Source organism: Bos indicus, chromosome 10 (assembly GCF_029378745.1).
Source record: "Bos indicus isolate NIAB-ARS_2022 breed Sahiwal x Tharparkar chromosome 10, NIAB-ARS_B.indTharparkar_mat_pri_1.0, whole genome shotgun sequence".
Lineage (NCBI taxonomy): Eukaryota > Metazoa > Chordata > Mammalia > Artiodactyla > Bovidae > Bos > Bos indicus.
The window spans coordinates 17,742,279-17,769,678 of NC_091769.1; the positions used below are offsets into that span (position 1 = coordinate 17,742,279).

Here is a 27,400-nt window from a genome sequence, read left to right on the forward strand (position 1 = left end):
GTCCTTCCAATGAACACCCAGGACTGATCTCCTTTAGAATGGACTGGTTGGATATCCTTGCAGTCCAAGGAGTCAAGAGTCTTCTCCAACACCACAGTTCAAAAGCATCATTCTTTGGCGCTCAGCTTTCTTTATAGTCCAATTTTCACATCCATACATGACTACTGGAAAAACCATAGCCTTGACTAGATGGACCTTTGTTGGAAAAGTAATGTCTTTGTTTTTTAATAGGCTGTCTAGGTTGGTCATAACTTTCCTTCAAAAGAGTAAGCATCTTTTAATTTCATGGCTGCAATCACCATCTGCAGTGATTTTGGAGCCCCCAAAAATAAAGTCAGCCATGGTTTCCATTGTTTCCCCATCTATTTCCCATGAAGTGATGGGACCAGATGCCATGATCTTAGTTTTCTGAATGTTGAGCTTTAAGTCAACTCTTTCACTCTCCTCTTTCACTTTCATCAAGAGGCTCTTTATTTCTTCTTCGCTTTCTTCCATAAGGGTGGTATCATCTGCATATCTGAGGTTATTGATATTTCTCCTGGCAATCTTGATTCCAGCCTGTGCTTCTTTCAGCCCAGCGTTTCTCATGATGTACTCTGCATATAAGTTAAATAAGCAGGGTGACAATATACAGCCTTGACATACTCCTTTTCCTATTTGGAACCAGTCTGTTGTTCCGTGTCAGGTTCTAACTGTTGCTTCTTGACCTGCATACAGATTTCTCAAGAGGCAGGTCAGGTGTTCTGGTATTCCCATCTCTTTCAGAATTTTCCACAGTTTATTGTGATCCACACAGTCAAAGGCTTTGGCATAGTCAATAAAGCAGAAATGGATGTTTTTCTGGAACTCTCTTGCTTTTTCCATGATCCAGTGGATGTTGTCAATTTGATCTCTGGTTCCTCTGCCTTTTCTAAAACCAGCTTGAACATCAGGAAGTTCACGGTTCACATATTGCTGAAACCTGGCTTGGAGAATTTTGAGCATTGCTTTACTAGCGTGTGAGATGAATGCAATTGTGCGGTAGTTTGAGCATTCTTTGGCATTGCCTTTCTTTGGGATTAGAATGAAAACTGACCTTTTCCAGTCCTGTGGCCACTGCTGAGTTTTCCAAATGTGCTGGCATATTGAGTGAAGCACTTTCACAGCATCATCTTTCAGGATTTGAAAGAGCTCAACTGGAACTCCATCACCTCCACTAGCTTTGTTTGTAGTGATGCTTCCTAAGGCCCACTGGACTTCATATTCCAGGATGTCTGTCTCTAGGTGAGTGATCACACCATTGTGATTATCTGGATAGTGAAAATCTTTTTTGTATAGTTCTTCTGTGTATTCTTGCCACCTCTTCTTAATATCTTCTGCTTCTGTTAGGTCCATAACATTTCTGTCCTTTATTCAGCCCATCTTTGGACAAGCTATTAATACCCAAGTTAAAGAAACTTTATGAAGAAATTTTAGTAAAGAGTCCCCTTGTAACATGAATAATTACACCTACTATTATTGAGGATTTAAATAAAAATTGAAATCTTATCTTTGTGTTTATAAAATTATGACTAATTTTGACAGCTATGTCTACTTCTAAACCAAGCATTATAAAAGTCTAGAATAAGTATATATTTCTTTACAAAACAGATGTACAGCGGGTAAAACAGAGTTTTAGGAATTTATTAAGGCTTTAAGAAATAAGTTTTGTTCTCTTTATAACAACATTTTATCACTGAAGAAAATTTGTGGCAAATGGAGAAGGAAAAAGAAAAAATTAGCCACAAATCCATCATTTATAGCTAACAGTTTCATATTTTGCTATATTTCTTATCTTTGTCTTTTATTTATTAAAATTCTGATCATATGTTTTATAATCTTATTTTCCTCTTTAATACATGTTTCTATGTTATTAAATAGTTTACATATAATTTTTATGGCTGTATATAATCTACTGTACAGATAAACTATAATTTATTAAAATAGTCCATAAATTAGAAATCTTTAAATATAAATCTTTTTTGCACATACATGATTACTTATTTATATTAAAAGCTTAAGAAACAGAATTTCCAGGTATGTATTAATCAACTGGAACATGAGTCAAAAGAAAATATTTAGAAGTAGGGAAAGAAAGACAAAATGATGGTAACTATAGAAAAGGTCATTAAAACAAATAGCAGATAAGATGAAAAAGCATAATATGTAATATTAATTGTAGCCCCAAAGTAAAACAGAGAAAATGGGACAGAAACAATATTTGAACAAATAATATCTGAGAATTTACCAAAATGAGTAGAAGGCATTAATCATGGTTTTACAAAAGTACTAAATGTATTTACTAAAATAAAAACAAAGGGGATTTCCTAGTGGTCTAGTGGTTAAGAATCTGTCTGCCAATGCAGGGGACATGGGTTTGATCCTTGGTCCGGGAAGATTCCGCATGCCATGGGGCAATTAAGCCCTGCGCTACAGCTGCTGAACCTGTGCATCTAGAGCCCACGAGCAACAGATATTGAGCCCAGACACCCTAGAGCCCATGCTCCACGACAAGAGAAGCCGCCGCAATAGAGGCCCACCCACCACAACCACGAAGTAGCCCCACTTACTGCAGCTAGAGGAAGTTCACAGGCAGCAATGAAGACCCAGCACAGCCAAACACAAATGAGTAAATGAAAACAAAGGAAACCATATCTATGCATATTACAGTAAAATTGGAAAATGAAGAGAAAAACTCGGGAGGAGACAAAGATATATTCTCTTCCAAAGGACAACCTTTGGAAGACACAGTAATGCCTAAACTCTTAAGGATACAGAAAGACTGAAATAAAAAGAGTGTAAAAAGATGTACTATGGCAACATTAACCTACAGAAAGCTGGCATTGCTCTATTAATGCTATATAATAACACAGCTTCAAAATATGTAACACAAAATTGTTAGAGTTAGAAGGCTAAATATGTAAATTAAAAACTGAGGTGGAAGATTTTTAACATACCTCTCTCAGTAACTTGTAAGTAGGCAAAAATTCCACAGGGATAAGAAATTTAAACAACATGATTAATAGACATATACGGAGAAACGTACCCAACTGCAGAATGCATGTTCATCTCAAGTGTACACAGAACATTCATAAAAACTGACCCATGTTAGGCCTCATATAGTTTCAGTACATTTCAAAAGATTAAATCCATATGTTGTATATTCTCTGGTGACAGTATAATTGACCTAGAAGTCTTAACAAAAATACAACTACAAAATGCCTGCACGTTTGGAAATGTTTAATATACTTCTAAACCCATGATAAAATTACAGTGGAAATTAGAAGATGTTTTCCACTAAATAATAAAAATAATCTGAAATCTAAAACTTGTGGGATTCAGTCAATGCTATGCTTATTATGTACATTAATGCTTAAATGTACATAATACTATAGACAAATTTTATTAGGCTTGATTAAGTTAGATTGCAGTTTTAACACCATTTAAAAAAGTATTTCACAAGGTATTTCTAATGTATCTTCATTTCAGGAGTTTTTCCTCAAATAATACCACTCTACTGAACTCTACTTTTGGGAAATAAGCATGTCAATCTCAGCTGCTCCATCTGCCATTTGCTACAAAAATCCTGAAAATCAATGGTGTAATTTAATGTTCAAGAAGTTAAAGAGAAGAATGGTAAATAAAAATTGAAAAAGTAGAAAGATGAGAGAGTGAACTGTAATGTTAAGGATGGACTTTGGGCGATAATGATATATCAATGTAGGTTCATCAGGTGGAACAAATGTACCACTCTGGTGGGGGATGTTGATAATGGAGAAGGCTATGCATGTGTGGGTGCACTGGGTAAATGGGAAACCTATCTTCCTCTCAATTCTGCTGGGAACCTAAAACTTTTCTTAAAAAAGTAAGGCCTTTAAAAATTAAATAAAAACACTGTAAATCTTTCAATGTGCAGCTCAATGTTCATAGCAGCATTATTTACAATAGCTAAGATATGGAAGCAACCTAAGGGCTCATCAACAGATGAATGGATAAGGAAGATGAATGAGGTAAGAGGAATTAATCATCTGGATATTAATTTTCTTTGGCTGTACAATGACCATGTTTTATTTTCCATGTTCTGTGATTTTTAATCTCAATAGTAACCTTCATATAAAGTAAGATTACTTACTCAATTACCTCAACTTTGATTTAGATTAAGGGCTTATAAGAATTAAGAATTTTAGAAAGTACATTTAAACTAATGGCATAAAAAACAATCATTATTGAAAATAAGCATTCATCAGGAAAATATGCCAAATGAGTATTAATCATTATTATTATTTTTTAATTTATTTGGCTAGGCCGGGTCTTTAGTTGTGGCATGTGGGATGGCATGTGAGATCTTTTTTTTCAGTTGTGGCATGTGGAATCTTTGGTTGCAGCATATGGAATCTAGTCCCTTGACCAGGGGTTGAACCTAGGCCCCCTGCATTGGGAGCATGGAGTCTTAGCCACTGGACTACAAGGGAAGTCCTGGATATTAATTCTTAACATAAGCTATAGTAATTAAAGCTCTGAGATAATGGTGTAAAGATTTGCAAACAGGTAAATGGAGCAGAATTTTAAAATGCGGAAACAGGCTAATGTGTGTATGACAACTTGATTTATGACAAAGTTGACACTGCAGGACAATGAGGAAGTGCTACTCTTTTCCATAAAAGACGCTCAGTCAATAGTGATCTCTCTATGAGGAAAAAATGAAACAAACTCCACCTCAGAGAGAAAAACACTGAATGGATTGTAGATATGAATGTAAAAACTAGAAACAGTAAGTTTATGGAGAAAAGCAAAGTAGCATGTTTTAAGCATTAAGTGTTCAGAAAAAAAGATTGTTGGTTTGGCTTACATTAAAATTAAGAACTAAGTTCACCAAAAAAAGAAAAAAGCTCAGTACAACAAAAAACACTATTAAGAGTGAAGAGAAGAGATGTGAGGACAAAATTTATTAAGAACTCTAAATCAATAAGAAAAAGATAATCCAACAGAAAAATGGGCATTATCACTCAAGAGGCTATCCAAATGTTCAATTAACATTTGAAAAGTTGTTCCTTAATTTCATTTGGAAATGAAAAATGCAAAGTAAACCCTTCAAAAGGACCCAGTGTGAAAGAGTGACAACCTAAATGTAAGGAGGAATGTGAAACAACATAAACTCTGATTATGCTGCCAGTGGTCTGAAACCTGTATGCAGATCTAGAAGCAACAGTTAGAATCTTGTATGGAACAACTGCTTGGTTCAAGATCGAGAAAGGGGTACAAGGCTGTCTGCCATCACCCTGTTTGTTTAACCTATATGCTGAGCCCATCATGAGAAACGCCAGGCTGGATGAGTTACAAGCTGGAATCAAGATAGGTGGGAGAATGACAACAACCTCAGCTATGAGGATGATACCACTCTAATGGCAGAAAGTGAAGAGGAACTGAAAAGCCTCTTGATGAGAGTGAAGGAGGAGAAGTAAAAGAGCTGGCTTAAGGCTAAATATTAAAAAACTAAGATCCTGGTATCTGGCCCCATTACTTCATGGCAAATAGAAGGGGAAAAGGTGGAAGTAGTGAAAGATTTCCTCTTCTTGAGCTCCAAAATCACTGCAGACAGTGACGGCAGCCATGAAACCAGAAGACGATTGCTTCTTGGCAGGAAAGCGATGACAAACCTACACAATGTGTTGAAAATTAGAAACATCACTCTGCCGACAAAGGTCTGTACAGTCAAGGCTATGGTCTTCCCAGTGGTCATGTATGGCTGTGAGAGCTGGACCATAAAGAAGGCAGAATGCCGAACAATTGATGCCTTCAAACTGTAGTGCTGGAGAAGATTCCTGAGTCTTGGAAAGTAAGATCAAACTAGTCAATCTTAAGGGAGATCATGTGAAAAAGACACATAGAAGGATATTTACAGCAGTGTTACTTAAAATGGCCCTCAAACATTAACAATCTAAATGTCCAATAGAAGAGATTTTTTTAAAAATTTGGTATATTTGAACAATGGATTGCTATATAATAATGTAAACAAATTACTGCTATATTATATGCAACAACATAGATAAATCTCACAAATATAATGTTGAATAAGAAAGCCAGATGCAAGAAATGCCAACAATATGAATTTACTTATATTAAGTTCAAAAGAAAGCAAACTTGCTTGCTTTGAGGAGGGCTGAGGGGCTGAGGCTTGGGCTCTTGAGTTGCTAGTCATGTTTTATTTCTTTGACTTACATAGTGGTTACACATGCTCAGCTTCTGGTCATTTAATGATCTAAGCACTTTGCTGTACTTTGCTGTATCAGAATTTAAAGTTTAAAAAATACAGTTGGGTTAGAAAAACAAGGATGCAAAATTAATAGTTAAGGAGACACAATAATCCTAGCTACATGAAACAAATTGCCAGTGTATGGTGCTCATCAGAACCCCCTTTCTTCCTTAGGGGTGGTCCCTAATCTTTCCTCAAGCTCCCTGAAGATAGCTTACATTCATACTTCTATTTATCTACCTATAGCACCAAGCACCTAAAACAGTGTTTAAAATTGTTGTTTAGTTGCAAAGTTGTGTCTGACTGTTTTGTGATCTCATGGACTGTAGCCCAACAGGTTCCTCTGTCCTTGGGATTTCCCAGGCAGGAACATTGGACTGGAGTGGGTTGCCATGCCCTTCTCCAAAGGATCTTTCCAAACCAGGGATTGAACCCAGGTCTCCTTCACTGAAGGCAGATTCTTTATGTCATATGTCAAGGCTAAAAATATTTACTGCTATCAAGTCTATTTATTGCTATACTTTTAAAGTACTATTGTTAAAACCTACACAGTCTCCTAATAACTCAGAATATATAGTAATGTAATATGGACTGTTAGGAATGCTGGCTGGATATCTTTATTAATTGAAAAACAGAGTTGGTATATATTCTGGATTTCTTAATAGTTAGCCTTTGTTGTATTATAAAACATTTGATTGTTTTATTAGCCTGGCCCTTCTTCTCCCAGTTTTTGATTAGATGGTGCTATGCTATGCTAAGTCACTTCAGTTGTGTCCGACTCTGTGCGACTACATAGACGGCAGCCCACCAGGCTCCCCCGTCCCTGGGATTCTCCAGGCAAGAACACTGGAGTAGGTTGCCATTTCCTTCTCCAATGCATGAAAGGGAAAAGTGAAAGTGAAGTCGCTCAGTCATGTCCGACCCTCAGCAACCCCATGGACTTCAGCCTACCAGGCTCCTCTGTCCATGGGATTTTCCAGGGAAGAGTACTGGAGTGGGGTGCCATTGCCTTCTCCGTGATTAGATGGTAGAATTATAAAAAAGAGAAAAGCAGTATAAAGGTGTGTGTGGCACATGTTTAACTCTTTTACTACATATTTACATATATCTATAGATAGATGTTTAAGTATGGGCTTGGGTAAAGACTGGCTAGGTAACGATGGTGGATAATTGGTTCAAGGAAAAGGCAGAGATTTCTTGAGTGCTATACCGTTTGGTGAAAAGGGAAACAGGCAGAGAACTGAAATTCCACTGTACTAAAGAAAACTGTTCCCATAGTCATATAATCATTCCACAAATATTTACTGAATTCCTTAAATTTGCAAAATATTGTTCTAGTTACTGTTAATAATGAACAAATCAGATAAGAGCCCTGCGGTCAGAGAGCTTCCATTCTAATGTGAGGACAAACATTATATTAAGCAAAATACATAATTATTTCATGACAACTGTGATGAGTGCAACTGAAGTATATGTGCTACCGAAGTGTTTGAAGAACGAGACTATAAAATTAGGAGATGAAAACGGAAAGATGTTTGAACAGATTTTTGAAGTAAAAGGATTTAATCGGTGATGATGGGGAATGGCAGGGGCATAATTCCAGGGCATTATATGAAATAATTCAGAAAAGGCTTGGTAGGAAAGAATATAGTATGTTCAAAAACGGAAAAGATCAGCAGGATTGGTGCACAGTGAGCAACAAAGACCATGGATTGGAGCAGGACTGCTGTCGCAAGCAGGGCCAAAAACCATGCAGGAACTTTGTTAATAATTTTATTCTCCACCTTAATAATTGCTGGACGTCATGAAAGGGTCTTAAGCACCCACCCCATGTAGGAAGGAGGTTGGTATTGCAGAAAGTTTCTGTCTGGTGATTGGACCTAGAGAAAAGATTATAAGGTCCTGAGGAAATTAACCTTGGATTGGCTTCCTTGTGCATAAATTGTGAATCTAGACTATATGATCACTTAGGTTTTCTTCAGCTCTAAAATTCAAGAATACCTCTGTATATTCACAACCAGAATGTCAGTTACAGGTCCGCTGACTTCTTGGTGAACTCTTCCTATCTCTAAAACTGAACACCTTTTAGATCCAATGAAGAGTCATAAATTAATCTATGTTATGGTGATAGGGCTGAAGTTTGACTAACTCAAAGAAGGCTGAGAAGTTAGGAAGTTGGGAAGAAGGCAGTAGTGACCAGATGCAAAATAAGTGTAATCAATCTTATGAGTACCGAGAAAGTAGGCAGAAGAGAGCAGGATAGGAGAATTCAACTCACTGGAACGACTTAGTTTAAAGGCAGCTAGTCAAGAGGAAGTTTAGGAGGGGGGAAGGGATGTCTATCAGCAAAGCCCTATCTTCATCAGCATCTTGCATTCCCATTCCCCCACCATTTTGACGGTATAATTGATAATTCTTGCAGCTTATCATGCAATGATATGCTATGCAGAAAGTTTAAAGTACCTCATCTCTTGAGATTTACTCAAATTAAATGCTTCGTATTTAAAAACTCAGGAGCGGAGAGTGAAGGCTTCTCTATAATGTGAAGGAAAAGAAAGAGTGTGCGTGTGTGTTTCGGGGAACAGGAGGTAGAAGAAGCTATAATTCCACAGTGTTAATACTTAATGGGCTCTTGGAGATCACCGATTAACAAAAACCTTCGTGGTGAGGTGACTTTCCCAAGATAACATTAAGTAGAGGAGCCTAGCCACAGACTGGGGTTCTTGCAAGACCCTCGGGGGACTCTTTGAGTGGCCCTTTATCTGTGAAGCCGAAAGCCCTCTTCGTGGGCCAGAGGAGTGTACACGAGGCTGGCCCTGGGGTAGCCTGGGGCTGCCTGACTGCCTGGAGCTTTCCTCCCTTCCCAGGCCGCCCGCACAGTCTCCCTCTTCTTTCCCTGTAGGTTTCAGCAGGGAGGATACGGAGTGCAAGATGGACGCGGCGCCCGCCACGGGTCTCAGGCGCTCGGAGAAGGGCAGATTCTTCTGGATAACCGAAGAGACATCAAAACAGGCGGGAGCGAAGTGCTCGGAGCAGATGACGGAGCTGTCACTGCCCCGGTACCAGTTGGCCGGAGGCCCCGCACGAAGCGGTCCTACAGCAGTTGCACGGCCCGGTCCTTTGGGGAAGCGAAACAGCAACTTCCCGGACTTGGTGGTGTTGCCGCAGCGCATGGGCACGGCAGCGGCCTCGGGGCTGGGAGCTGGGGACCTGCATCCTTAGCACGGTCTCGCACTCCCAGAGCCCTCACCTGCCGACTCCGTGTCGGCTGCTGCTTCTTCGGCCGCGAGAAAGTGCCAAACTGCGGCCCCTACCTTGGAGAGTACCCGGCTTTTGGAGGTCCTTCTCCTTCCAGCAGTCTTCCCCTGAGAGCAGGCAAAGGGATACAAATTTCGCGCGGGCCCAGCTGAGGTGGGAGGTAAAGAGGGACGGACCGGAAGTGGTGGTTGTCATAGCTACCTAGGTGTCCGGCCTCTTCCTCGTTTTATTCTCCTCTCCACCCTAATGCTCTGTTTTTCTGAAACTGGGAAACTAGAACGAGGAAATGCTGATATTTTGGGCCCCTCAAATATAACCAGAGGCTCTAACGAGTGCACTGATCGGTAGATTTGGGAGAGGACCAGACCGGAAATGGCAGTTTCCATGGTAACTCCTGAGCGGGTTGCCTAGGAGATGACCCCTTTCGGTCTCTGAATCTGTGCTGTAGCGTCATTTCTAAGGCAGATCTAACTGATCTTCTTGGACTGTCTCCTGCCATGATTCCCGGGAAATACCGCTCTGTTTCTGGCCGGGCTGCGAGCAACGTAGGTTGGGTTCCCTACTTTCTCTTTATTTCCATTCGTACCGTCCTTTCTGACTGGCGTCTTTGTCCTAGGTGATGAGCTGTATTGTTGAGACCAGGACCGCTCAGTCTACTCAAGCTATTGTCTGACCGAGGCTTAAGGTTCCTGGAATGGACCAAGGCACTTGGAGGGTATTTAACATTGTGTGATGGGTATTCAAAGTCTTGTCCAGGATCTCCGCTTCCCAGAAGGTGGAGCTGGTCTGCTGTGAAAGGCTAAGCTTCATTTAAATTCCTTTAACTGATCAATTCCTTTTTTTTTTTTAATTAAGAAAATATTAATAGGCACCCCCACCTCCTTTACCTGTCTCACTGAGATATTTACTTAGACTTCAAACGGCAGGTGACGAAAGCCTGAGGTGCTAAGTAGAGGGTTAAATTGCAGACATTTTGGAAGATAAATCACAGTGAAACCTTTTAATTATTAGTTGTAATTTTATTGTTTTCAGCAAATATCCAGAACATGCTAATTTACCAGAAACAAAAAGCGAGCATTCTGTTTCATTCTAATTTTTTTGTTATATCTTTATGTACTGTTTTGGGGAGGAGTGTGTGTGTGTGTTTAAGTTAAGAGCATATTTTATGGTTTAATTTTTACATTGTAGGTGAACTGTGGGCTTCATCTGGTTATTCAAACATCATCGCTTCCTGAAAAAAACAAAGTAAGATTCAAGCAGATTTGTATTTAGATTGAATATAAATTGTTTTATATTCTGCACAAATAGCATGATTTAAAGAGCAGAGTCTAAACTGGAAAATTTAAGTATATTTACTTTGGTCTCTACTTTGAAGCTAATTTTTATTTTTTGCCTACACAAATCCAACTAGTTTACCAAAGAGAGGGAAGGGGGAGGGGCAAATTAGGGGTATACGATTAAGTGATAAAAAATATTGTGTAAAAATAGATAAGCAAGAAGGATATATTGTATATCTCAGAGAATTATAACCATTATTTTGTAATAACTTAATAGAGTGTAATCTATAAAAGTACTGAATCACAACATTGTGTATCTGAAACTAATATAGTATTATAAATCAACTGTACATCAATTAAGAAAAATCAAAGCAAAACCAAAAAAACCTCACCTCCTTTACAAACTGAATCTTATTTCATCAATTGCAAGAGGTAATATGAGTTTGTTTTTTTTTCTTTTTTGACATTTTAAGCATTTCTTAAATCAGGATCCTTCTTGAAACTGATGGCAGATCATATTATTATTTTAATTGGGAAAGTTTTTCTTTCTTAGTAGTGGGTAAAATGATGGCATGTTTTACTACTCATAGAATCTTATATTAGATAAAATGTGATAATTTGGGGTCCCATATCTAACATTCCAGAAAAAATTGATTAGCAGTGGAAATTTTTTAGGCCTAATGAGATTTAGAAATTAAGATTTGAACATTCTTTTCCCCAAACAATTTGCCCATATTCTCCCTGGGATTTCCTTAATTTCTGGCTTTTGATTTGATTTTTGAGATACACACGTTTTCTTACCCTCATGTCACCTGAGCACTCAGATATACGTACCCATGTCCCACACAACTGTGTCTTAAGACACAACACAAATTTTTCTTCTTTGACCAAGTTGGGCACCTTCAACTGGCACAATTCAGGTTTTTCCTAAAAAGTTTTAAAATAGATGTTACTGGAGGAATTCTTAAATGAAGGACAAAGAAGCTGTGGTACATATATACAATGGAATATTACTCGGTTATAAAAAAGAATGAAATAATGGCATTTGCAGCAACATGGATGGACCCAGACATTGTCATACTGAGTGCAGGAAGTCAGACAGAGACAAATGGCATATGACGTCACTTAAGTCTAGCATCCAAAAAGGTACAAATGAATTTATAAAACAGTCTCTGAATCTTGTGTCTTAACTAATGTTTTTTAGGTTGAATTCAAGCTAAATAGAGAAACGCCATCATTCCCTGGTCGACTCTTACAACATGACCTTGAAAGAAACTACTCAAGTAGACAAGGTATTGGCAGAGAATAGAGATCAGATATGATTTGTCATCTTTAAGTAATATTGTTTAATAATATTGAATTTCTGCATCCAAGTAGACTTCAGTTAAAGATGACATTATTCATTGGTTACCAAATTCATTGGGCATTTGTTTAAATCAGAATTGATTTTATGTACACAACATAGGTTATTTCTAATATAGGAAAAATTGTCATATTTTAGTTTGGAGTGCGCTATACACAAGAGAATTAGAAAGAATCTACCAAATAATGTCTTAGAACTAAGAAAAATAGCTAATTAGTGAGGGTAAGACTATGGGAACACATATTTAGTAAGTAAGGACACTGGAAAGAATGGAAAGTCGGGAGTAGAAAAGAAGCTATCTCTTTCCCTTACTAACACATATAATTATAGAATTATATCAAAATTATATCAAAGAATTATATCAAATTATATCAAATTTGTGTGCATCATGCAAGATCTTATTAGGATTACAGATTCTTAGTGCTTCCCTCATCCCCTTCCCCATTCTGACTTTGTAGGTCTTGGGTGGGATTTGGAAAAGTGTGTTTTAATAACTTCTCAAAAGACTCTGATGGATGTGGTTTGTGGACCACCCTTTGAAAAATAGCCTCATATGATCTGGTTATATTTCTGAAATGTATTGTTCAATTAAAGGAGAAATCTTCTTTAGAACTTTTGAGTTGTTACTTCAGTTCAGTTCAGTCGCCCAGTCGTGTCTGACTCTTTCTGACCCCATGAAATGCAGCACGCCAGGCCTCCCTGTCCATCACCAACTCCTGGAGTTCACTCAAACTCATGTCCATCAAGTTGGTGATGCCATCCAGCCATCTCATCCTCTGTCGTCCCCTTCTGCTCCTGCCCCCAAGCCCTCCCAGCATTAGAATCTTTTCCAATGAGTCAACTCTTCGCATCAGATGGCCAAAGTATTGGAGTTTCAGCTTTAGCATCAGTCCTTCCAAAGAACACCCAGGACTGATCTCCTTTAGAATGGACTGGTTGGATCTCCTTGCAGTCCAAGGGACTCTCAAGAGTCTTCTCCAACACCACAGTTCAAAAGCATCAATTCTTCGGCGCTCAGCTTTCTTCACAGTCCAACTCCCACATCCATACATGACCACTGGAAAAACCATAGCCTTGACTAGATGGACCTTTGTTGGCAAAGTAATGTCTCTGCTTTTGAATATGCTCTCAAGGTTGGTCATAACTTTCCTTCCAAGGAGTAAGCGTCTTTTAATTTCATGGCTGCAGTCACCATCTACAGTGATTTTGGAGCCCCCAAAAATAAAGTCTGACACTATTTCCACTCTTTCCCCATCTGTTTGCCATGAAGTGATGGGACCGGATGCCATGATCTTCATTTTCTGAATGTTGAGCTTTAAGCCACCTTTTCCCTCTCCACTTTCACTTTCATCAAGAGGCTTTTGAGTTCCTCTTCACTTTCTGCCATAAGGGTGGTGTCATCTGTATATCTGAGGTTATTGATATTTCTCCCGGCAATTTTGATTTCAGCTTGTGCTTCTTCCAGCCCAGTGTTTCTCATGATGTACTCTGCATAGAAGTTAAATAAGCAGGGTGACAATATACAGCCTTGACATACTCCTTTTCCTATTTGGAACCAGTCTGTTGTTCCATGTCCAGTCCTAACTGTTGCTTCCTGACCTGCATATAGGTTTCTCAAGAGGCAGATCAGGTGGTTTGGTATTCCCATCTTAGTTGTCAACAATTGTTAGCTCTCTGTAATGTACTAGAGTTAAGCACTGCAAAATACTTACATACAGTACTGTCCTCATCTAGGAGTTATTATATGAGAAGGATAATTGGTATAGGCCTCTCTAGATTGTTCATCTTGCACGAACACGTGGCAATTTTGAATATTAGCTTTCTTTTTTTGTTTTGTAATTTCTGGACTTTCCTCTTGGGCCCAGCTAATCTGACATCACTTTTCTGTTTCCTGTATCTTGAATTCTTCTCCTGGTCAGTTGCTAGACATGACATCAACCTAACCACTGTTCCACAGTGCAGAGAGCATCTGTCTTCCCTTCTTTGGTTCAGTTCAGTACATATCTGTTGAGTGTATTCTGTGTGCCAGACACTGTACTAGGCTCAGACCTATAGATGTGAACCTGAAAATTTTCAAGTAGAATTTTCTTGTGTTTACATTGTGAACTTCCTTTACATTTTTGATAATAACTCTTAAATTTGTTTTCTGACTCATGAGCCAAACTTAAATACTTTCCCCAAGGTATTCTTGAGTTAGAGGATGATGTTGGTAGACAGATTTGTGTATGTCTGGCTGAATAAATTTATTTAAGTGTTTAAGTATTTCTAGATATTTGCTAATGAGGAAATAGTATAGAGGCACTGAATTTTGAAAACCTGAAAGATGAATAAAGTCCTGTACATAAATAATGTATATTTAATGTAAAATACAAATTAATTCCTTAGGGAAAAATAAACCTATTTTTTTCATTAAAAGATTTTATTCAAAATCATTCTCTCTAAAATGTGTACCGATTGTTTCCAAATGTGCCTCCTTCCTAGTTCCAGGCAGTTTTATGCAAAGAAGACCTCACCGTGTATAGCTGTATTCTTGACGTCTGTACTCACTGTTCTTCCTCCAAAGGCAAAAAACTCTGGAAAAATTTTAATTAGCAATTTGTCAGGAAAAATGAGGGAATCTCTATCTAATAAACTGCATTCTGATACTGAATTATTATAATTAATTTTATTTCATTTCATATTTTTTATGTTTTTCAAAATTAATTGAACATATACCATAAATTAACCAGTGGTACTCTCAACCCAAAGTAAAGATACTCTTTGTTGGAGTTAGGCTACTTGGTCTTAAACTTGGTGTATGATTTCTTTTAGGCTTTTTATATTAATATTAAGAGTTAAGCCCTGTATCCTTGAAATTTTGTGAGAGTCAGGGACTGCTATACAGTAAAATCTCAGTTCCAGACCTTAATTGATTAAATCCCTTGGGTAAGAATGCCAAAATATGTATATAGAGAGGAAGAGGTAGTGCTTGACTCTTAAGATCATGATGAATCATGAAAAATACAAAATCAGGATTTTGATTACCAACACAGTCTTAAAGATAAGGCTAAGTGGACAAGCATATGAACATGTACTGTATTATCCATCTATCCAGCCAACCATCTGTCCATCCCCCTGCCCATCTCTCTGTCTGTCTTTCCCTCTATCCATCCACTTACCTATCCATCTCATCTATCCCTCCATCTATCATATATCTAGGGTGTGGTGTAGTAAAGACTCATACCAAATATATACCATTATGCCTTTAAACACTTTGGGATTCTAAGTATGAAAGAATTCATTCAGAATTTTTATACTAAAATGCAAATATTTCTGATGTTCTTTTTTAACAGAAATAACATTCACAAAACCGATTTTTGATTAACTCTCAATAAATTGGAAAATCAGTTAATTTAATGATTGCCTACTGAATTTAGATTCTGCAAAGAATATAAAGAATATAAAATGAGCTCCATTTCTCCAGGAGCTTATAAATTTAATTCGGAAGACAAAAGCTACTATTTGGTACGTTAAATAGTGATATATGAAATTACCAGTAAGAGGAAATGTTTCAATTAAAATTTTGCTTTAAAGCAGGATGAAACAGTCCACATATATATATGTATGGGTGTTTGATACGTACATCTACTGTATGTATATGTGTGTGGGTATTTATTGTGGATGTTTCGACTGCAGATCATTCTGGTCCCCAGTTGTTTAGAGGGTCATTTGTGTATTTTAAGGCCTTTCTATCTCATCATTCTCGTATTCTGCTATTTATTGTAAGATGTATGTCATACTGATCATGATAGTAAGCTCATCATGCAGACTGTGATTTTGACTTCTGTGCATAATAAGAGGTGGAAAGAGTGAGGATGAAATTCCTTTATTCACTGACTGTAAGTGAAATTTACTCCTTGATTATTGCCTCTACATCCCAAGTCTTATTAAATTTAAATTTGCTTTCTAAATTGAGCACTGGTTGAAGCCTTAACAAAGTAATTTTAAAAACCTAACTCTGACACTAACAAGGGAAATCAAGGCTGTTTATTGTTTGGAGTTTTTCCTCTATTATTTTTAGCTGACCAGTTAATCCTTAACCAGTTAATCCTTACTCTAGTTTTTGTTTTTTTTAACTATTCAGTTTTTGATTTCCAAATCAGTTTACTGACTTATGGTTGCTTGGGTATTTTGCTAGCAACTGGTCATTTCACAAGACCAGCTCATTTATGAATATGATCTTTGTTCTGAATGCTTGTACTCTAGAACATCATTGTTAATTATCTTGATATTTCATGATACTCAAAAAAGTGGGGTGTGAACACTAATATTTTGTTCAATAAGCCAGGTATGTGCCCTTTGGTATATATCTTGCACACCTGGAGAAGTTAGCAAATACCATTGCTTTACAGCTCTTTAATATGATATGTATGGAACTTGATTTTAAGATGGCCTCCCAAAGAATGATAGCTTCCTATATTTAGCTTTATCTTTTTGTCTTATCAGTCAGTTTAAGCAGTAGAATTCTGTGGCACTTTAGGTTCTATTTTATTGCTTTTTGCTTCCATCAACATCAGTTGCTGCTTTCAGGAAATTTTCTCTTGGTAGAAGAAAATAGTTTTTTCTGGTGTTCAAATTGGTACCTTTGACCCATTTCTCAAGTCTTACTTCATTTCTGGAGCTTCTCAGCATCTTTTATTAACTATTCTACATTTTTCTAGGTCTTTAGAATATATCTTAATATCCACCTCCACTGAAACCCATCTGTGATCTTCTTTAAGTGAAAACTACCCAGACACATTAATGTGTGAATATATAAATAGGTATTGTTTTTCCTTCTGCATTTTGTGCACGTTGTTCTGTATGGTTTATTACTTTCCTATGCCCACTAGATTGAAAGCTACTTAACGGCAGGGACAACGTCAGACCAACAGCTTATAAGTCTCATACGGGTGTCGAATACCTGTTAGACCCTAACTAAAAACCTAACTGCAAATGTACAAGATTTATTGACTCCACTTGGGTCTCTGCAATATTCTCTACCAATAGTAGCCGAACATACAAAGAAAAAAAGGATGATTCGAGGTTTACATTTGCTATCCAAAACTACTTTCTCTATATTTCTCTAAAGTCATGTGCTGTGTAGCTTTGTGATAAATGTTTTGATATTTTGAAGGAGATGGAAGAGTAATAAGTCCTTCGCCTCATAATAAATCATCCTGCATCTCATCCACAACAAATGTGACAGAACTATGTGGGCTGGAAATGAAAGCTGCCACGAGCTCCTTATCAGCATTTGGAGATTCTTCCATTCAGACACCTTCAAAGTCCAGAATCCGGCAGGGCTGTCATAGTGCTGGCCCCAATGTATCTGGTAATGAGGGAACTATCATCTCAGTTACAAGAGAGTTAAGATATAGTATTAGGAGTCAGGATTATAAGGGATAAATGTAGCACTAGAGTAGTCCTGTACTTTCAACCAATCTAAAGACAAGGGAAAAATTATTTGATATGTACAGAACATGTAGTTTAGACCTGAGGAGGAAAACAAGCTGAACTTTAGTTTCAGATACAGAGAGCTATAGAAGCTGTGTTTTCTAGAAAGGATATTGGTAGGTGCCAAAATTCTCCAAATATAAGTTTCAAAATCTGAAAGATTTTTCTTATTCAAGTAATTTGTATATTGTTTTTAATAGGTGATCATATTAATTTGGTGAGCTCATCAATGCCTTCATTTCCCATTCTCCAACGTTCTTCTGAAGAGAAGATTCTTTACTCAGACAGGTTGACCCTAGAAAGGTGAGGACAACTTATTTAATTTTTTTGACTACAGGATTTGAAAGGTACAAAAGTCTCTCTTCCTCCCCCTTGTTTTTCAACCTTTTAGTTCTCCTACCTAGGGATAATCACTGTTGCCAATTTAAAATTTATCCTTCCAGGAGTATGCAGAGAAATTTTATATCTGTGTAATGTAAAGGAGCTTGACTATACTCCAAAAGAGTACTATAGAGGTTCTAAAATATGACATTGATAAAAATGGGTTTTAGGATAGGGGAAAAAACTTCAAAATACACTCCTCCAATGGGCTTCTCAGCACTGTTAAGTTGAGTTCCCCTTTACCTTATTGACCTCACCTGCTCCTGGTCTGGCCTTCACTCACCCTGCTACTGCATACCTGCTCCTTGAATACACCAAGAGCGCTTAAACCTCAGGAGTTTTGCGTTTGCTGTTCCCTCTGCCTGGAATGCTACTTCACCATGTGTCAGTAGGCTCACTTTCTTACCTCCATCAGACCTTTCCTCCAGGGTCACCATACAGGGACAGCCTTCCCTGCCCCTACTCTCCAAAGCAGCAACTCCTTCAACCCTGACAGTTCCAGCACCTTTCTCTGCTTTTCTTCTCAGCACTTATCTCCCTCTCACACATTAAATATTTAACTTAGCATATTTATTGTCGTTCATTGTTTGTCTCCTCCCAGTAGAATGTAAACTCCACAGACATGGGGAGTTTTGTTCAATTCTGTATCTTCAGCACCTAAAACAAAGCCCTGGACAAAATAAACCCTTAAGAAATCTTGAATGAATAAGTGTGTTTAGGACTTAATCCCTATCTTTAAATCTAGCAAAGTATCTTCAGTAGAATGGTGGATGAAGGATTTCAACCTTACCTTAGCGTTATAACCAGCAGAGAAACCTTCTCTGCAGAGAAACCTTCTCTGCTGTGCATGCCTATAGCTCAGCAGTACATATGTAACAGCAGGGCGTTAAGCAAACTTTCTAGCTTAGCAATGCCTGAGCGGTGTTTATATCAGTGGGTTAATGGCAAGCGCATTTCTCTGGTTATGTGACATGGTTCCTTGAATCATCTCAACCTTTCCCACAGAAGGCAGTTACACTGAGTGTTTTCTGATGGTTAACTTTATATGAAATAATTAATACTGGAGTTTTTTTTTAACACTATGAGAGCTAGACTTAATTTTAATAACTACCCTTGCCAAAGTATATCAGTTTTTATATCAGTGATTTACAATTAGATCTAGAATGCTTGGTTCATGAAGGCAAGAAGTGGTTCTGTTTTTCTTCTTCTCATGGCGTGGGCACATAAAGATACTACTGGTAATATTCTTGAGAAGAGGCAGACTGCTGAATCAGAACCTTACTAACTTTAAACATGTTTTCTAGGCAGAAGCTGACCGTGTGTCCTATTATTGACGGGGAAGAGCACCTTCGTCTCCTGAACTTTCAGCACAATTCTATAACTCAGATCCAGAATATCTCCAATCTTCAGAGGCTAATATTCTTGGATCTATATGATAATCAAATTGAAGAAATTAGTGGACTTTCTACTCTGAGATCCCTCCGTGTCCTTCTGTTGGGGAAAAACAGGTAATTGTTATAGATCAGTCACTGTTTGTTATACTTAGGACTAACGCTGAGTCCTCTTGTGGTCTCTAGATAGCAACTCAACATTGAATAAAACTTAAGAACCTAACAGACTAATGTTTTTGAAAGACTGTTTGGATTAAGATTCATTTATAATTTGTTTTATGAGTTTCATATTGACAGTTATTCAAACCAAATAACATTTATTGAAAGTGAAAGTCACTCAGCCATGTCTGACTCTTTGCCACCCCATGAACTATACCGTCCATGGAATTCTCCAGGCCAGAATACTGAAGTGGGTAGCCTTTCCCTTCTCCAGGGCATCTTCTCAACCCAGGGATCGAACCCAGGTCTCCTGCTTTGCAGGTGGACTCTTTACCATCTGAGCCACCAGGGAAGCCGAAGTTGTGTCCAACTGTTTGTGACCCCATGGACTGTAGCCCACCAGGCTTCTCTGTCCAAGGGATTCTCCAGGAAAGTATACTGGAGTGGGTTGCCATGCCCTCCTCCAGGGGATCTTCCCAACCTAGGGATCATGCCCAATTCTCTTATGTCTCCTGCATTGGCAGGTGGCTTCTTTACCACTAGCGCCACCTGGGAAGCCCATAGCATTTATTAAGTGCATATTATTTCCATTGCTTTCCAGAGCCATATCATATGTGGGAGTAAATAACAGACTTTGGCCTTAATGTTCTATTAATGGCACCCCACTCCAGTACTCTTGCCTGGAAAATCCCATGGACGGAGGAGCCTGGTAGGCTGCAGTCCATGGGGTCGCTAAGAATCGGACACGACTGAGCGACTTCAGTTTCACGCATTGGAGAAAGAAATGGCAACCCACTCCAGTGTTCTTGCCTGGAGAATCCCAGGGACAGGGGAGCCTGGTGGGCTGCCGTCTCTGGGGTCCCACAGAGTCGGACACGACCGAAGCGACGTAGCAGCAGTAGCAGCAGCAGGCTATATTTTAAATATGTGTATTCACATTAAGCTTATGTGTTTCACTTGTAATTCTTCTCAGTGCTTAACTAAGGGTGGGCATTTGATACTTTGTGACTGTCAAATTATAGTTGGCTATCTGTATCCAGTTTTTCATCCACAGATTCAACTGAGGATCGAAAAACACTTGAAAAAAATATTCCAGAAAGTTCCAAAAAAGTAAATCTTGAGTTTACTGTCTTCCTGGAGACTATTTATGTATCATTTACATTGTGGTACATATTATGAGTAGTCTAGAGGTGATTTAAAGTCTACATATGCCCTACCATTTCACATAAGGGATTTGAACACTTGCAGACTTTGATACTGATCCTGTCAAAAAAAAGATACCCCATGACCAAGGGCAAAGGAGAAGCCCCAGCAAGACAGTTCAGTTCAGTCCCTCAGTTGGTCCGACTCTTTGTGACCCCACGGACTGCAGCACGCCAGGCATCCCCATTACCAACTCCCGGAGTTTACTCAAACTCATGTCCATTGAGTCAGTGATGGCATCCAACCATCTCATCCTCTGTCATCCCCTTCTTCTCCTGCCTTCAATCTTTCCCAGCATCAGGATCTTTTCATATGAATCAGTTCTTTGCATCAGGTAGCCAAAGTACTAGAATTTCAGTTTCATCATCAGTCCTTCCAATGAAAATATAGGACTAATTTCCTTTAGGATGGACTGGTTGGATCTCCTTGCAGTCCAAGGGACTCTCAAGAGTCTCTTCCAGCACCACAGTTCAAAAGCATCAAATCTTCAGTGCTCAGCTTTCTTTATAGTCCAAATTTCACATCCATACATGACTACTGGAAAAACCATAGCTTTGACTAGATGGACCTTTGTTGGCAAAGTAGTGTCTCTGCTTTTTAATATGCTGTCTAGGTTGGTCATAATTTGTCTTCCAAGGAGCAAGTGTCTTTTAATTTCATGGGTTCAGTCACCATCTGCAGTGATTTTGAAGCCCAAGAAAATAAAGTCTGCCACTGTTTCCCCATCTGTTTGCCATGAAGTGGTGGGACCAGATATCTTAGTTTTCTGAATGTGACTTTTAAGCCAACTTTTTCACTCTCCTCTTTCACTTTCATCAAGAGGCTCTTTAGTTCTTCTTTGCTTTCTGCTATAAGGGTGGTGTCTGCCATAAGCAAGATGGTAGGAGGGGTGAAATTGCATTTGGAATCAAACCCCTTACCCTCCAGAGATTCTCAGAGGGCTCAAACAAACCTTGTGTGTACCGGGACCTAGAGACCCTACAGAGACTGAGCCAGAACTGTGTTTGAGTGTCTCCTGCGAAGATGGCCTGACACAGGGGCAGGGCCTCTGGGTGCAGCAGACCTGGGTATGGCATAAGCCCTCTTGGAGGAGGTTGCCTTTAACCCCACTGTAGAGCCACCAGAACTTACACAGGACTGGGGAAACAGACTCTTGGAGGGCACAAACAGAACCTTGTATGCACCAGGACCGAGGAGAAAGGAGCAGTGACTCCACAAGAAACTGACCCAGACTTGCCTGTCAGTGTCCAGCAGTCTCCGACAGAGGCGTGGGTTGGCAGTGGTCTGCTGCAGGGTTGGGGAAGTAGGAAGTAGGAAATCAAGAAACACCTGGCTGCTGCTGCTGCTAAGTTGCTTCAGTCATGTCCGACTCTGTGCGACCCCATGGACTGCAGCCCACCAGACTTCTCCATCCATGGGATTCTCCAGGCAAGAACACAGGAGTGGGTTGCCATTTCCTTCTCCAAGAAACACCTGGAGTAACAGGCAAATTTGGCCTTGGAATACAGAATGAAGCAGGGCAAAGGCTAATAGAATTTTGCCAAGAGAATGCACTGGTCATAGCAAACACCCTCTTCCAACAACGTAAGAGAAGACTCTACACATGGACATCACCAGATGGTAAACACCAAAATCAGACTGATTATATTCTTTGCAGCCAAAGGTGGAGAAGCTCTATACAGTCAGCAAAAACAAGACTGGAAGCTGACTGTGGCTCAGATCATGAGCTCCTTATTGCCAAATTCAGACTTAAATTGAAGAAAGTAGGGAAAACCACTAGGCCATTCAGGTATGACCTAAATCAAATCCCTTATGATTATACAGTGGAACTGAGAAATAGATTTAAGGGCCTAGATCTGATAGAGTGCCTGATGAACTATGGTCTGAGGTTCGTGACATTGTACAGGAGACAGAGATGAAGATCATCCCCATGGAAAAGAAATGCAAAAAAGCAAAATGGCTGTCTGAGGAGGCCTTACAAACAGCTGTGAAAGGAAGAGAAGTGAAAAGCAAAGGAGAAAAGGAAAGATATAAGCATCTGAATGCAGAGTTCCAAAAAATAGCAAGGAGAGATAAAAAGCCTTCCTCAGCAATCAGTGCAAAGAAACAGAGGAAAGCACCAGAATGGGAAAGACTAGAGATCTCTTCAAGAAAATTAGAGATACCAAGGGAACATTTCATGCAAAGATGGGCTCGATAAAGGACGGAAATGGTATGGATCTAACAGAAGCAGAAGATATTAAGAAGAGGTGGCAAGAACACACAGAAGAACTGCACAAAAAGGAGCTTCACAACCCAGATAATCACGATGGTGTGATCACTGACCTAGAGCCAGACATTCTGGAATGTGAAGTCAAGTGGGCCTTAGAAAGCATCACTATGAACAAAGCTAGTGGAAGTGATGGAATTCCAGTTGAGCTATTTCAAATCTTGAAAGATGATGCTGTGAAAGTGCTGCACTCAATATGCCAGGAAATTTGGAAAACTCAGCAGTGGCCACAGGACTGGAAAAGGTCAGTTTTCATCCCAATCCCAAAGAAAGGCAATGCCAAAGAATGCTCAAACTACCACACAATTGCACTCATCTCACATGCTAGTAAAGTAATGCTCAGAATTCTCCAAGCCAGGCTTCAGCAATATGTGAACCGTGAACTTCCTGATATTCAAGCTGGTTTTAGAAAAGGCAGAGGAACCAGAGACCAAATTGCCAGCATCTGCTGGATCATGAAAAAAGCAAGAAAGTTCCAGAAAAACATCTATTTCTGCTTTATTGACTATGCCAAAGCCTTTGACTGTGTGGATCACAATAAACTGTGGAAAATTCTGAAAGAGATGGGAATACCAGACCACCTGACCTACCTCTTGAGAAATTTGTATGCAGGTCAGGAAGCAACAGTTAGAACCTGACACGGAACAACAGACTGGTTCCAAATAGGAAAAGGTCAAGCCTGTATATTGTCACCCTGCTTGTTTAACTTCTATGCAGAGTACATCATGAAAAATGCTAGACTGGAAGAAGCACAAGCTGGAATCAAGATTGCCAGGAGAAATATCAATAACCTCAGATATGCAAATGACACCACCCTTATGTCAGAAAATGAAGAAGAACTAAAAATCCTCTTGATGAAAGTGAAAGAGGAGAGTGAAAAAGTTGGCTTGAAGTTCAACATTCAGAAAACTAAGATCATGGCATCTGGTCCCATCACTTCATGGCAGATAGATGGGAAAACAGTAGAAACAGTGGCTGACTTTATTTTTTGGGGGGCTCCAAAATCACTGCAGATGGTGACTGCAGCCATGAAATTAAAAGACGCTTACTCCTTGGAAGGAAAGTTATGACCAACCTAGACAGCATATTAAAAAGCAGAGACATTACTTTGTCAACAAAGGTCCATCTAGTCAAGGCTATGGTTTTTCCAGTAGTCATGTATGGATATGAGAGTTGGACTCTAAATAAAGCTGCTCGCCGAAGAATTGATGCATTTGAACTGTGGTGTTGGAGAAGACTCTTGGGAGTCCCTTGGACTGCAAGGAGATCCAACCAGTCCATCCTAAAGGAGATCGGTCCTGGTTGTTCATTGGAAGGACTGATGTTGAAGGTGAAACTCCAATACTTGGGCCACCTCATTCAAAGAGCTGACTCATTGGAAGAGACCCTGATGCTGGGAAAGATTGAGGGCAGGAGGAGAAGGGGACGACAGAAGATGAGATTGGATGGCATTACCGCCTCAATGGACATGGGTTTGGGTGAACTCCGGGAGTTGGTGATGGACACGGAGGCCTGGTGTGCTGCGGTTTATGGGGTTGCAGAGTCGGACATGACTGAGCGACTGAACTGAACTGATTGTACATTATGTCCCTAGTATACTTATTTATCTCATAACTGAAAATTTGTGTCTTTTGACTGCCTTCATCCAGTTCCCCCTCCTCTCACCTATTCCCTGCCTCAGTTCAGTTCAGTCGCTCAGTCGTGTCTGACTCTTTGTGACCCCATGAATTGCAGCACGCCAGGCCTCCCTGTCTATCACCAACTCCCAGAGTTCACTTAGACTCAGGTCCATCGAGTCGGTGATGCCATCCAGCCATCTCATCCTCTGTCATCCCCTTCTCCTCCTGCCCCCAATCCCTCCCAGCATCAGAGTCTTTTCCAATGAGTCAACTCTTTGCATGAGGTGGCCAAAGTACTGGAGTTTCAGCTTTAGCATCATTCCTTCTAAAGAAATCCCAGGGCTGATCTCCTTCAGAATGGACTGGTTGGATCTTCTTGCAGTCCAAGGGACTCTCAAGAGTCTTCTCCAACACCACAGTTCAAAAGCATCAATTCTTCGGTGCTCAGCCTTTTTCACAGTCCAACTCTCACATCCATACATGACCACTGGAAAAACCATAGCCTTGACTAGACGGACCTTTGTTGGCAAAGTAATGTCTCTGCTTTTCAATATGCTGTCTAGGTTGGTCATAACTTTCCTTGCCCCTGGTAACCACGAATCTGCTTTCTTTCCCTGATTTTGTTTGTTTATGAATATAATCAGCCTCCAAATCTCTGTTAGTTCCTGTTACACAACGTTGTGACTTGATATTTGTTTACATTTCAAAGTGATCACCACAGTAAGTCTAGTTACCATCTCTCACCAAAGATATTACATAATTATTGACTATATTCCTCACACGATACATTTCATACCCATGACTCATTTATTTTGCAAATGGTAATTTGTGTCTCTTAATCTCCCTCACCTATTTCTTTCTCAGTACCCGCTCTGGCAACCACCTGTTTGTTCTCTACAACCATTTCTGTTTTCTTGTGTTTTTTGGTTTCTACATATTAGTGAAATCATATGGTATTTTGCCTTTGTCTGTCTGATGTATTTCAGTTAGCATTATACCTTCCAGGTCTATCCATGTTGTTTCACAAGGCAGGATTTCCATTTTTTTATGGCTGAGTAATATTCCATGTATATATGTACTACATCTTTATCGATTCACCTACTGATGGGCACTTGGGTTGCTTCCACATTGTGGCTATTGTACATAACGCTACAATGAACATAGGGGTGCACGTATCTTTTAAGTGGTGCTTTTCTCTTCAGATATATACCCAGAAATGGACTTTTTGGATCATATAGTAGTTCCATGTTAAATTTTTTTAGAATTCTTTCTTTCTCTGTGGCTGAGCTGTGTCTTCATTACTGTGCACAGACTTTCTCTGGTTGCCGTGAGTGGGGGCTACTGTTTGTTGTGGTTCAAGCGCTTCTCACGGTGGTGGCTTCTCTGGGTGTGGAGCCAGGCTCTTGGCATGTGGGCTTGAGTGGTTGCAACACATGGGCTTAACAGCGTGGGGCCAGTGGTTGTGGCGCTCAGGCTTGGTTGTCCCGTGGCGTGTGGTGTCTTCCTGCACTAGGGTCAAACTGTGTCCCCTGCACTGGCAGGCAGATTCTTAACCACTGAACCAACGGGGAAGTCCCCCATTTCAAATTTTTGGAGGAATTTCCATAACATTTTCTTAGTGGCTGCGCCAATTTATATTCCCATCAGCAGTGCATGAAGGTTTTCTTTTCTCCACATTCCTGTCTCTTTTTTTCAGTTTATCTGGCTTCTTGGAAATATATATATATTTTTAATATTTTGTTCTTTGAAGATACAAGTCTGTCTTTCTCTTTCTATTCCTCCATCTGTTTTTTGTTTACTTTTGCTCACACTTTATTTTTCACGTAAAGAAAGTAGCTATTAAATAGTTCTAAAACTTTTAGTGTTCTGGAGTAAAAAAAAAAATGTGTCAGAAGACTACTTTCCACATTCTCCCAAATTGCATATTTTTGAAGTATCAGTACAAGCAATTCTGACCTATTCCTCCTGTTCTCCAGTCAGCTGACTTAGTCACAGCTGTCTTAGTCACAGCAAGGAGCCTGTGAGCCTAGAAGATGCAGATCTGTACTGAGCCAGTACTTTAGTGGATATTAGGCCAACCCGGCTGAGGATTGCTGAAGAAGAGACACACATCCACCGCCCTGTCTCCTTGTGTTCGTTCTTGGTGACTAGTTGCCCCCTGCTGGTTAAATCAATGACATTTACTCCCTCGCACGTCTCAAAGCACTGCAGTCTTTGAGTCCAAGGCAATGGAACCACATATGAGAATCCAGTGCAACCATATGCCTTTAAATTCAAGCAGATCCAAAAAAGATTTCTGCTCCAAAGATAGAAAGATCCTGCTCAGCTTCCATATGTGAAGTTTACATTGCTACCAAAGAACTCCCAACCCCTCCATACCACTTTGCTGTTGAAGTCCTTCCCGTCTAACTCTTCTACTCTCTATATCCTCTGTTTACCTTTCGGAGATCTTCTGGTACCCTGATGTTCACAGGCTCATGACCAGAACTTTGCTGGGTTTTCTCGTGATCTCCCAGTTCTACAGATAACAGAATTTTCTACTAGACCCTGGAATTCCATATTCCTTTGCTTTTGATTTCTTGAAGTATCTCACTTAAGGATTTGTCTTTGACACCTGAGAAGCCAGGTATAGAAGCCTCATATAGATCCTGTAGTGGGGTCCTTATTCTAACATCAGCACATAATGTGGCCTGCAGAGACAAGCTGTGGTATGTCCCTAGAGGTCTGTAGTTGC

At 39.5% G+C, this 27,400-nt stretch overlaps 2 protein-coding genes across 7 annotated transcripts in view; one reads left to right on the top strand and one right to left on the bottom strand.

Moving 5' to 3' along the window:
• Positions 1-960: 960 nt before the first annotated feature.
• Positions 961-9,678, bottom strand: THAP10 (THAP domain containing 10). The gene is made up of 2 exons (XM_070797011.1): positions 9,193-9,678; positions 961-1,412 (listed from the first exon to the last, which is right to left on the bottom strand). The coding sequence occupies exons 1-2, from the start codon at positions 9,442-9,444 to the stop codon at positions 1,389-1,391; spliced, it is 276 nt and encodes a 91-aa protein (XP_070653112.1). The 5' UTR covers positions 9,445-9,678; the 3' UTR covers positions 961-1,388.
• Positions 9,679-9,753: 75 nt separating this feature from the next.
• LRRC49 (leucine rich repeat containing 49) overlaps positions 9,754-27,400 on the top strand; it is a 149,316-nt gene continuing 131,669 nt past the window's right edge. Inside the window, exons 1-7 of one of the 6 annotated variants that reach the window (XM_019968201.2) lie at positions 9,754-10,074; positions 10,146-10,244; positions 10,718-10,774; positions 12,011-12,098; positions 17,325-17,522; positions 17,845-17,947; positions 19,330-19,533. In XM_019968201.2, the coding sequence (XP_019823760.2) occupies positions 10,224-10,244; positions 10,718-10,774; positions 12,011-12,098; positions 17,325-17,522; positions 17,845-17,947; positions 19,330-19,533 (671 nt within the window). In that variant the 5' untranslated portion in view covers positions 9,754-10,074; positions 10,146-10,223. Of the gene's footprint in view, positions 10,079-10,145; positions 10,245-10,717; positions 10,775-12,010; positions 12,099-17,324; positions 17,523-17,844; positions 17,948-19,329; positions 19,534-27,400 lie in introns of all 6 variants that reach the window. The other 5 variants (XM_019968200.2, XM_019968203.2, XM_070797009.1 and 2 more) reach the window with 5 other exon arrangements.

What these genes read in the sequence shown, in the direction of transcription:
- THAP10 (XM_070797011.1), bottom strand. Translation starts at nt 9,444, where the DNA reads ATGCGCTGCGGCAACACCACCAAGTCCGGGAAGTTGCTGTTTCGCTTC. An exon ending in CCGCGTCCATCTTGCACTCC is followed by an intron (nt 1,413 to 9,192) that starts GTATCCTCCCTG and finishes GGGTATTAATAG; the next exon opens with CTTGTCCAAAGATGGGCTGA.